The sequence below is a fragment of the Blennius ocellaris genome (genome assembly GCF_963422515.1).
Source record: "Blennius ocellaris genome assembly, chromosome: 8".
Taxonomy (NCBI): domain Eukaryota; kingdom Metazoa; phylum Chordata; class Actinopteri; order Blenniiformes; family Blenniidae; genus Blennius; species Blennius ocellaris.
Window position 1 is genome coordinate 26,567,620 of NC_137657.1, and position 12,263 is coordinate 26,579,882.

The following is a 12,263-nucleotide window of genomic DNA, read 5'->3' on the forward strand; positions in this document are numbered from 1 at the left end:
AGCCTCACCCGTGGGCCCATCCCAGGCGTCCACTGGTAGTGTAATGAAAACACACTCCGTGAAGGAGCACAGTTGGGACTCATTAAAGAAAAAACTACAAAAAAAAACTAAAACAAAATCAAAGCCCTTCCAAATTATGGCTCGAAATGGGGCTAGCCGGCCGTAACAATGTCTCCGGAGCAGCTGAGGTGTTATACAGGTCCAAGAGTTGGAAAAGAGTTGGAAGAACTTTGAAAAGTAATCCAATCCAACTGTTGATGACGAGCATGTGAGCTGCTTTAGTTCAAAATTAGGCTTCGACTGTGCCAAGTATACCAACCCCGAATACTGTATGTACACAAAAAAAACAAAAAAAGAGAGCTATTGTTCGCCTTGGTTATTGCATGCAGTATCAGACAAAAGGTTTGTGATCATCACGGCCAGGCACTTGTCACATGAACGTGAAGTTTTGAGCTCCCCGCCGAGTTCCTGTTTGGGTCCTGTCGGAGAGTCGAAGGTGCCGAGAGCGTCGGGTGTGACAAGTTCCTGGCGACACGACGCGACTGGATCCAGAAACCCCCCCCCCCCCTCCCTCCCACCCCTCCCACCCAAGGTACAACAGAAGCTTGCCTTTCAGAACAAGCCTTTTTAACTCCCAAAATCCTCCGAAGCTTCCAGAGTGGAGAGTCGGTGTTTCCGAGCCTTGTAGGCACAGAGGTTTACCAGCGAAGCTTCGTCACTGTCTGCCACCAACACCCCCCCACCCCCCCCCCCTACCCCCAACATAGTAAAAACAGTGGTCTCGACAGTTTTCAGTTCATGGTCCTGTTGGTGCTTTAAAAAGTCAAAGAGAAAGGGGGGGGGGGGGGGTGTTAGGTATTTGGTAGATTCATCCATCTCCATCAACAACTTCCTGTTCTGTTCTGTGTGCTGCAGACCACTGGTGAGAGAAACATTGACCGGCCCACCGGGGAGGAAGAGTGGACTGTGTGAAGAGGAGGGTGAGGAGCTGCACATGGAGCATGGGAAGCTGGGGGGGGGGGGGGGGGGGGGGGGGGTGTAGCAGGAGGACAACTCCAACTATTTAAAGCGACGAAACAGAACGGCACAATGCAACACGTACTCATTTCTCGGACATTTAAAAACACGGCGCTCAAATTGTGCAATTTAGTCAAAGAGAAAGTGGTGATTGTTCGATGGGTGTGAGCCACAAACACACGTCGTTAGAAAAGAGTGGATACACTGGTGATTTGTTTCTCTCTCTCTCTCATTGTGAAAACATTATAAAAAAAAAAAAAAAAAAAAAGGCAAAACACTGGTTGAGTTTATATTCATATAAAACATGTTTGGTGTCTCAGAGCCATTTCATGGTATAAGATGAGATTAAGGTGCCTAATCGGGATTTAGTCCACAACGAACACAAGCGGACAAAGTGCAGTTCGTTTTCTTCTCTCTCTCTCTCTCTAAATTTTCACTTTAGGTGCTTTAGATTCTCCTCTTCAGTGCAGATTAAAACCATTCGGTGAAATACTGTCGGACAGTGTTTCTTAAAGTGTGGAACGGTTCACAGGCCTCACGTCGGTGATTTGGTGCTGACTGCAGTCCACTTGTGGATCTGTCTACTCTGAACTCAGTCCTCAGCTGGTGCTCGCGGTCACGCACTTCGGGGTGAAACTGAATCCGCTTAGAATTCGACTGCAGAGAAAAGACTGCAGAAAAAAAAAACAACAAAAAAAACCCAACCTTTTCTCTTTTCTCTCTCTGAGCAGAGGTCCGCAGGAAGCGCGCCTCGCGGCGAGCAGCTTTCAGTTCACACATTCAACTTTGGCACGACAGCCTCACATCTATCTGGATCTGCAGAACTCTCCTCGTACAGAGGGGGAGGAAAAACACGCGATCCCATCAGTAAATAAGAGCAGTGCAAAATAAAAACACATTCTGTGGCCTCTCTCCCAACAGATCCACGAGCTGAAAATCCTAAAGGAACGAGGGAACGGGGAGCCGCTATAAAGGGAAGACTTCAGTGGACATCCTGTCGTTTAAAAAGCATCACGGCGTCGGCATTCATTCAGCATTAAGGTACTTTTTCCTCCCGTCGCGCTCGGCCTTCGTCTAAAGACGCTTTTCCAGTCGCCTCGGACCTCGGATCACCGTGCCGCTATTGAACATTATGGGCACCTGTACCTTCCGGCGTCTTTATACTCGGGTCAGTTTCACCGGAGGGGTTTCGTCCCGCGACGTCGTGATCGAGCGGAAGTTGGAACAGGCGTCATTCGAGGTGAGGAATCCCAGCTCCGAGGCGACGGGAACGCACCTTTAAGACCGCTAACATTCTCCGTCTGGCTGTTCAGGTCCATGGCAGCGAGTTTCATCGGCGCTAAAAGAAAACAGGAAGGAGCATGCGTGCTGGTTTTCATTGCAACCTGTTTTCAAGCGCCTCCCTCAGGCCCCCCCCGTCTACACGACAACAGTTTCGGGTGAAAAACCATCAGATTTCGTCGCTTTCCGGCCGATAAGTTTGCACGACGACGTCTCTGGAAGCAGGTTCCAAAGTGCAACGTTTCTTAAACGCTCCCTCGTTTCAAAGAGCAGCTGAAAACTGTTCTGAAGCGACGACGGAAATCGATTGTTGTCGTGTAAACGTGGGCTTAAAAAGGGAGTCGGCCTCTCCCGCCTCGCTGTGGTGAAACATTCATAACACTGGAGGTTGAGAGCTGCGCTCACAACGGAAAAAAAACACTTCTCGGGGGTGGGGGGGGTGGGGGGGGAAAGGTCCCTCGCTGGCTGCGTGTGAGCGAACAAGGAGTGCAAATTGAACAACAAATTGAAAGTGTCAGCAGCTCCTCCAACGAAAAACCGTCTTTTTTTAACCCCAGTCGGCGTCGACGGCAGTTTTAGAGAAGCGGTAATTAATGTTTCTTGATTTTGGGGGGAATTTCATCTCAGCAAGATTTCATCCTCTGCTAAATTTCCAGGCAGCACGTCCAACGTTTGCAACGAGCGCTGCTTTCAAAGTCTTCACCGGAGCCTGACGAAGACTTTGAGATTCGCTAGGCTGGGGTCTGGTTTCGTACCTACCTTGATTTGAGAGCTAAAGCTTACGAGTCCATCTCAGGAACCGTTCCGACAATGGAATTCATGTTGGGAATGACGACAACATGCGACATCAGTGGGAAAAAAAAAAAAACACAAACTCCCCCAGCACCGGTCGAAGCAGCGTTTCTCTCCGAGGCGTTCAAGCGGAAAAGTTCCTCGACGCTTCCCCGCGCGGCCGCTAGTCTTCGGAGACGGACAGGGACTTCCGGACGCTGCGTGACGGCTCCCAGACCTCGCTGTCGTCCGTCTCCTCGCCGTCGTCCTCCTCCTCGTCTTCGTCCTCCTCCTCGTCCTCGCCCACCGCCCCGCCGGCCTCGTTGGCGGCGGCCGAGCCCTCGCCCTGCGCCTCGCCGTCGTCGTCCCCCGCTCCGTCGTCCGTCCTCGCCGCCGGGTTCAGGAAGGGATCCAGCCCCATGTCCAGGCGCCGCTGGACCTCGGCGAACCACTCCCTCACCTGCGGGCGGAGAAACACACTGAGTAACTGTGCTGACAGGAGGTTGAGGGTCTTCTCGTCTCCTCCCACACTCGCTGCACATTAAAGCACCTCCGTTGTGACACGGAGAAACATGAACATGAAGTCATTGGCCCGGGTCTCGTAGAGCAGGAGGGCAAAAAGCTTGTTTGATCTTGGTTTTCAGTACCAATACATATTGAATTCTTCTGACTTGTAGGGTTTCAAGCAGGAGGTCTCAGAACAGCCAGCAGAGGGACGTCGACTTTTGATCTTTGACGTCGGTTCTTCCTGTCATTGTGAAGCAGAATTCACCGACTTCTTCATACACTCATAGGGAACGTGAGTTTGGATTAGACTGTCGTGAGGTGGGTTAGTTTTACTCTACTGATGATGCACTTACTGGAACCCGACCAGAAAAACCCTCCATTTTGCCTTTTTTTTTTTTTTTAGGAGATGGTTAAGGATGAACACATTTGAATTATGTTGCTGTCATTGAAGGACATAAGGAAGTACGGTTGTAAAAAGTCCAACTGATTTTGTCCATTTTGCCTTTCCACCATTACATTGGTTATTAACGCTACAAAAAAAATCACAAACAAATAAATGAATAACGAAATAAATGAATAAAAGAGGAACACACCTCAGACACAAGTAATGAATTCTGATGTAACTGGTTTCACAAAATCTCTACCTTGAGGTAAATAACTACCTTCTTGAATAAACTCAGCAGCAGACAATATCACACAAGCTCTTCTTCTTCTTCTTTTTTTTTATAATATCGGCTGTAATGAGCGTCACACAATCAACAGTTACCATGGAAACCATCGAAATCACCTTTTGGTGTGAATTAGGACAATGAGCTGGATTTAATCAACAAGCTGCCAATATTAGAACCTCTGATCAGAGAGTAATCGGCGAATAAGGATCCGTGCGGTACCTGTTCGTAGCTCATGTTGGTCTTGGTCACGAGCTCGTCCAGATCCTGCTCGTTGAGGAACTGGTGCTTCAGGTAGTACTCTTTCAGGATGTCCCGGGCGCTCTTGAATTTCTTTGACGGGGGCATCCGGTCCACGTCCGCGCTGGACGAGGCGGACCTCCTGGGCTGCTTCCTGGTCCGGGATCGGCCCCAGCCGCGATTCCGGCCGCGCCGCTTCCTGCCGCCGCCGCCGCCTCCATTCTTGCCGCCGCTGCCGCCGCCGTTCGGCCCCTCGATGCTGCCGCTCTGGTACTGGAAGAACCACTTCAGGTTGCCGTTCTTCATGGAGTACCGCGAGTCGCCGAACCAGCTGACGATGTAGGAGCGAGCCAGGCCGCTCTCCTCCGACAGCTGGTCGTACTCCTCCGGCGAGGGCCACTGCGTCCGCACGAAGGCACTTTTCAGGATGTGGAGCTGCTCCGGAGACTTTTTGCTTTTGTCTTTCAGGTCTTTCTTGCTGGTGCCGGGCAGCTGCTTGCTGCGGCCGCCCGGGGGAGTCTGGCTGCCCTTCCGGGACGAGGAGGCGGGGGAAGACGACGAGGCGGCTCCTTCGGCCCCGTCCTCCGCCCTGGCGCCTTCCGCGTCCACGCCCCCTCCCTCGGAGGCTTCCGGGGAGTTGGCGTTGACGGAGGAGAGTTTCCGCCGCTCGGTGAACCAGGCGTCGATCTCCCTGCGGGTCAGTTTGGTCTCCGTCCTCAGACGGCTCAGCTCGTCGTCCGACGGGGTGCTGCCCTTCTCGTAGCTCTCCTCCAGCACCACCAGCTGCTCCGGCGTCTTCTCCTTGAACTTCTGCAGCGTGAAGTCTGGGAAGGGGTTCCAGGTTTTGGGCCGGCTCTCCCTCACCGGGGGCGTGCGAGGCGGGTGGGGGGAAGCCGGGGTCTCGTCGCTGGAGTCGATGACGATGGGGATGCTTGCAGCGGCGCTGCAGCCGCCGGCGCCCCCTCGGGGCCCGCCGTCGTGGAAAACGATGACGTGGCTGTTCTTGGAGTTGCGCTGGTTGTACCGGGTGTCACTGAACCACTTCTTGATCTCTCCCTTTGTCAAGTTGGTGACTTTCATCAAGCGGGCGATCTCCGCGTCCGTGACGAAGTGGTTCTTCAGGTAGCTGGCCTTGAGCTCGGCCAGCTGCTCTTTGGATTTCTTAGGTCTCATGCTGAACGTGTCAGCACTGAGGGCGGAATTCTCCTTGGAGAGAGAAGAAAAAAGTCGCGGATTACTCAGCTATTCAACGCACTGTCGCGGCCAACCTGCGGGGGACAGAGATTAAATGAGCCCGTCGAAGCGGCTCAGAATAAGACACCGTTTTAAAGGACAGGACGAAGCTTGCATTGACAACCCAAGCCAGCTTTGAGAGTCGTTCCCACCTGTGGAGAGAGGGAGGGAGGCTGAACGGTGGTGGCCCGTTTCAGCTCACTGTTTGTTGGGGTGGGCTGGCAGGAGACTCTGCTGGAGCTCTGGGATTGGCTGGGCAACCCTGCTACTGTGAGGGTGATGGGACTGGTCACTGGAAGGTTCCCGCCTGGGCCGACCTACACAGCAGGGACAACCGACAGATGAAGGGAGATACTCCAAATGTGACTCTGGTTCTTTTACCTATGGGATGCCCGACCTGAGCGCTGACTGACTGGGTCCCGCCCTTTACTGGTTTTTCTTTTAACAACGAAGGTCGTCCGTCGTTTTGTGTCGTTTCAACAAATCAACCTCATCAAGCTAAAACGTGATCAAGTTTGTCATCGATACTTTTCACATTATAATAAAGGAAAAGAGAGCTGGTGGCTCGTGGGCCACATGCGGCTATTGTCGCTATACTTTGTGGTCTGGGACGACTGACATTTTAAATATTATTATTTGGTTTATTACATGGTAAAGCGATCAAATACGGATCCATGTTGACTAAGGCCCCATTTACACGTTTTCAAATGAAAACTGAAAACTTTTTTGGGGACTCCATTTGCAGGACATTACTCGGAGACACTGAAAACTCAACTTTTTGAAAACGGCTCCTGAAGTTGAACTTTTTTGAAAATGTCGCTATGGAGACAGAGAAAAACTTTTTTTGAAATGCTGCTCCCACACACGCACACCGCGGCTGTAGTAAATAGTTCTCCGCTCGTAGAAGGACAATTACAACAATGGCTTGGCAATGCTACACCGTCTTCAGCGCTTCTGCCCTTTCTGTGTGAACGGATATCGTTTTCAAAACGTTGCTATGTAAACGCAAATCTTTTTTGAAACAAAAAAAAATGCAAAAACAATGCATTGAAAATGTTGCATAAACGGGGCCTAATATTCAACATAACATGAGCCTTGGTGCATAAATTGGCTTCCACAATTCTCACAAATCCTTGTGGTCGATGCTCTGGGTCAATTTGGTTCTCATTACTTTTTATAGAACGATCCTTGATCACGATAATCGTGAAAACAGTGTAATGGGATAATACACGTTTAAATCGATACAATGTGACTTTCTAAAAAGTATTAGGGTCTTTTTAGCTGCTCCATTGAGACGGACGTTCAATTTGCCTCTTATACTTGGCAGGGTATTTAAGCTGGATGCCACGGAATCAAACACAGGTCTCCCACACTCGGCGGGGGGGTAAGACTTACGAACATTCTCTACCACCTGGGGAGACACTGCCAAAAACTGCTTTAGTTTAATGAAAAGCCGTTTTTATTAATGCCAGTATACATTTGACCAGCGACCAAAACCGACACACAGCAGAGCAGCTCGCTCAGAGAAAGACACTTCTATCTTCACCCAGCAAAGGAGGCGTAATCATTTGTTTACTCCCTCTCTATTCTCCAAGGACGGCTCACTTCACGCAGCGGTCTGTTACCTGTGTGAAGACGAGGCCCGGCTGGCCCACTATCTGGCAGGTCTGCAGGATGGACTGCAGGCCGTTGGCGGCGGCTGAGAGCTGGTGCGCCGGTATGACGGTGATGGTCTGAGGCACCGTGTGCACCGTGCCGTTGAACTGCTTCCTCCTGGCCTCCTCCACTTCCTCCGGAGTCCAGCTGACGCCGTGCTTGAGTCGCTGGGCTGAGAACCACACCTGGGGGAAAGGATGGAGTGACGATTGGGTAGGATTAAGTACATAGGTGAAGGTCTTTTCCCCATTCTATGAGTTTCTGAATGTTTTTTCTAGGTACATCTGAAATCCATCAAAGTGTCTTCGCTGCAGCTACACTAAACCACATTTTGATCTCCTTAAATAGGTGTTATAGATGTTTGTTAAAGGAGTGTTTCTGTTATTTTGAACGTGAAATGACTGTAACTGATGTGTCCTCGACCTGAGCTCATATAGTCTGACCATTTAAATAGTTGTGAAGAACTGATTTTCAGTGCAGGACTACGAAAACAAGACAACAATTAGGATTCCTCAAAGCGTGGAAGGTCCCTCTTAAAACACATCACAGCAACACTTCTGCACATTTTGTCTCAAATCAAGTAATTCATGGTTGAGAGGTCGATTTGAAATACATTTTTTTTGACATTCAAAGATAAAACTGTTGTGAAGCTGTTGAGATATATATCAAGCATACTTATAGTTTTGTACTATAGTACCGGCTTGCAGTACTTTGACTGCTTTAATGAAATCATACAATTTTTTTTTTTTGAGAAGAGTGCGTGCCACATTCTGTTCGCTCCGTACGCAAAATGGGAGGAATGGAATTTCTCCTGAAAAAAAAAATAAAGCTCGTCTTCGATAGTTTTCTCAAACGACGCCATGGCGAAGGGAGGCGAGTGCTGCTGCAGGTCTGACGTCACTGAGACGCACAACGGTCGAGCCTTTCCGAACACGTGGAACAACGTGGAAGCCAGAGGACACATTCAAAACGCAACACAGATAACATCTGCCAGCTGTTCGGCACAGTTTTTCACAGGACAGCCTGTACTCGGTTTCTCACAAGTTTGCAAAAAAATCCCACTTAATTGGATCTGACACACTATTAGAACTGGGTTTGTAATGAAACAAATTATGTTGCAATGAAAACCAATTAAAATCTGTGAAACAGCATCTTAAAAATATGGTGCAATTGCAAGAAATGGAGATTTTATGTTAAAGACTATCATTTCAGGCGGGGGAATAGTATTGGTTACAATGAAGAGGTGGATTTCAACCTCTTCGTCAACATTTACTTCAAAGGGGAAATTTGTGAAAGAGAATTTTAAATCGACAAAATTTCACGTGGAAATTCCTCAACATGAGTCTTTTCAGCCTCCTAACAATGTTCATTTAATATTCAATAAGCTGATTTCAATGGTTTGCTTTTTTTTAAACGACGGAGGTTATTAATTTTGCTGAAGCATGTTTTGATCTTGCCAATACATGCCGAACTGATCGCCTACACTGGAGGAAAAGTCACGTAGGGTCAGCTCAAATGAAGAAATGAAATACTATCTTTTAATTCAAGCACATCAAAAGCACAACAACCACACACACACACGCTTCCCTACCCAAGAAACAAAGCAGGATGTGTTTTGGTTAGTTGTGTTCTTGACCTACTGGAATCAGTCAATAGACCTCTTTCATTCTTCCCCACATCAAATTTCAGCCTCTCTTTTTCACTTACAGGCATCTTAAGATGTAATTTGATATATTTTACGGCTTTTTAAATGTGTGCCGTGCCTCTGGTGTCTTTATTGGCCCTTGAAAGTCCATCTTTCGTGGATCATTCTTCTTTTTCGAGAAACTTTAGATAATCTTCAACTTCAATAATTCTATAGACCAAGTGAAACACTGATGGAACTAAAATGCAATATATATTAGGGGGGGAAAAAAAAGAGTGTTGGAGGATATGTAGTTCAGTGGAGGCGAATCCTTTCTATATCTTCAAAGGCCAAACTGGCTCCTTCCACTTGAAACTTCAGAAGTTGGTGACGTCATGTTTGATACATGCCGCAACAAGAACACACTGCATATTAAGGAAGGACATGAATGAGTCACTCATGCATGAAGAATGAACTCTGTGATCATGTTTCCGACGCAACATCCAGTTACTACACGTGCCGGATGCTGTTCACAAGCCTTACCGACCGATTTAGAGCACTGCAATCTGAAATGCTCTGGATGGCAGTGAGGTAGAGGCGCTATAGGAGGAGGAGGAGGAGGAGGAGCGTCTGCGTTGGAGCGCGACAGCAAAAATAACTGGAGCGAAACCGGCGAAGGCAGGAGGTCTGCCTGAGTAATCGGCTGAGGACACAGGAGGCTGTATAGAAAGCTGTATGTGCTCAGGAAAGTTGCACTTGTTGTCTTATACTTGAATCAATGCAATAGTTGAATTGTGAGCTTCCCGGGTTTGATTTGATTTCGAATCGATTGTGTTGGGTGTGTGGGAAAACACGCCGACCGTCGCAGTGACGTCCACAGAAAGTGTTCACCCACCTTGATCTGCTCCTCTGTGAACTGTGTCTGTGCTGCCAGACTGCTGATCTCAGCCATGGAGGGGTAGGGGAACTTCTTGTACGTGGCGCCCAGCAGCGGGTTGGTGTCCATGGCGGCGCTGTAGGAGGGGATGCTGCTGAGGGGGATGAGCAGCTGGGGCTGCACCGCCGCCGGACTCTGCTGCGCCTGGAAGGCGGAGAGCACCTGCAAGTGACGGGAGAGAGCGGTGAGACGCGCGAAGACCGCCGGTGTCCCTCGTAGTGCGCTGACGTTTCAGCAATCCTGACAATGAGCATTAAAATCGACTGCACAGGTGAACAGACTGGGCTCTCTACCTGTGCCAGGCCCGCGGGCATCACCGTGGGGTTCAACACAGACGACTTCCTGTAATGATCCGACGGCGGTCCGACCAGCAAGCCGGCCCCTCCCAGCTTCATGGAGTCGTGCAGCAGCAGGTCCATGGGCATCATCGGGCCCAGCGGAGCCTCGATGGGCTCCTGTTCTCCTCCCAGCTCCCCCTCCACACCGCCGCCGCCACCGCCACCGCCGCCGGCCCCTCCCCCGCCTCCCCCTCCGCCGAACCCCTCGGGCCCCGCCTCGTCGGCCGCCTTCAGGGACACGGCGATCCTCTTCGGCTCCGACTTGGTCTTCAGCCTCATGATCGGGGTCTTGCTGAGGGAGATGGCGGCCACGGCGGCGGCGTCCGCCGCTCCCTCCTCCGAGGCGTCGCACTGCGGCTCCTGGGCCCGTGGCTCACCGCCCAAGTCCTCAGAGGAGTTTGCGGGGCTGCGCTTCGGTGGGGGGGTGGCGGCTTTGCTTTCTTCTGCAGAGACACTGGGTTCATCTGAGAGACAGAGAGAGAGAGAGAGAGAGACAGACACATGGAGCATCTGTTATTTACGTCACCACGGACGCACAGTGTATTTGTGATCCGTCCACACGAGGGGTCCGAAAGACGCCTCACCTGAATCTGGCGGAGTGGGGACGACGACAACAGCCTGACTCAGCTCCTCCCTGTTCGCCGCCACCTCCTCGTTCGCCTCCTTCACCCTCCCCTCCTCGTGCTCCTCCACCGCCTCTTCCTCCTTGTCCGCGGTCTTCTCCTCCACCTCCTCCTGCTCCGCCACATCAGAGGGCAGCACCATGCAGGGTGTGGTGGACTTCCGGCGGCTCGACATCGTCAGGACAAACTCTTGTTGGGTTTTTTTTTAACTCAGCGGGAGGTAAATTAAAAAAAAAAAAAAAAAATCTCTGCAGGCTCACATCACACAGGCGGCTGCGCTCACATGCTCGAGTCCTGGGATTGAGTTTTCCTGTCAAAACACACAAAACATTATGAAAATGTCAGGCGCACACTCTCCCTGCTGATGCAGAACGTTTATTGTTCGTAATTGCGGTTGTTGACTGCGTAGCAAAGGTTAGGATGCAGCATGTGGGAAGAGGGTCAGCTCACAACCGGCACCGTTAAACAGGAAATCGTCGCTGAATATCAACGAATTAGTTGTTTTCGTTTCACAACATCATAATAACTCTTGAAGGAAAACGGTAGAAAACAACACAAAGTGAGTGTTCGTCTCTTCACATTAAATGAAATCCATCTGTATCGTACACACATACTGCTGATACACCCTGCAGACATGCAAGTATTCCATTCGCTAAAACTCCACAATTACGCCTTTGATTGTGCTTTTTAGGGACTTGCTTTAAAAGCAAATCTTTGTGTGTGTGTGTGCCATTCCGGACCAAACTCTCCGTCATTCTGCCGTGTGAGCACTACAGCAGTTTACACTTGAAAATGGCATTTCAAGATGCCAAGCAAGTAATATACTGCAACATAAGGGTGAAGATAGAAGAAGAATTCACCCCCCCTCCTCAAAAAAAGCATGCTCATGTCCAAATTCCCATTTCTACCTCAGAGTGAAACATTTCAAATAGAACATTGTTTGAGGATTTCTCTGAATTATTACATTATAAGCTAATATCTAGGATAAAGTATCACATTACAGGCTAACCTCTGATTAGTCATGATTTAAAGCAACATGAACAAAGATGTAATTGCTGATTTTATCAATTTAAAATTGTTATGCACTCGGGTAAATTATATTGAAATAGAATTGCATCGTTTTTCCTCTCAATTCAACACAGAATTTATTTATTTTTTATGACACTTTACCCAACTTAGGGTGCTGATCCCAGCTGATGATGGGTGAAGTAAAGATCTACTCTGGACAGGTCACCAGTCCACCACATACACCCTTTTTTTGTTGTTTTACTTGGAACATGAAGACGCAGTGTGAACGATATCTGCCATTTAACCAGACATCAGACTCCATCAAATTAAAATGTGAGGCTCAAGACGGAATGGCAAGAA

General features: G+C 49.4%; 1 protein-coding gene across 1 annotated transcript; it reads right to left on the reverse strand.

The window, feature by feature from the left end:
- Window positions 1-3,253: 3,253 nt before the first annotated feature.
- On the reverse strand, window positions 3,254-11,070 carry zhx1 (zinc fingers and homeoboxes 1; the record flags this gene model as incomplete). Its single annotated transcript, XM_080500417.1, has 7 exons — window positions 3,254-3,529; window positions 4,467-5,690; window positions 5,870-6,034; window positions 7,343-7,558; window positions 9,893-10,096; window positions 10,228-10,736; window positions 10,857-11,070. The coding sequence occupies 7 exons, from the start codon at window positions 11,068-11,070 to the stop codon at window positions 3,254-3,256; spliced, it is 2,808 nt and encodes a 935-aa protein (XP_080356543.1).
- Between the last annotated feature and the right edge of the window lie 1,193 nt (window positions 11,071-12,263).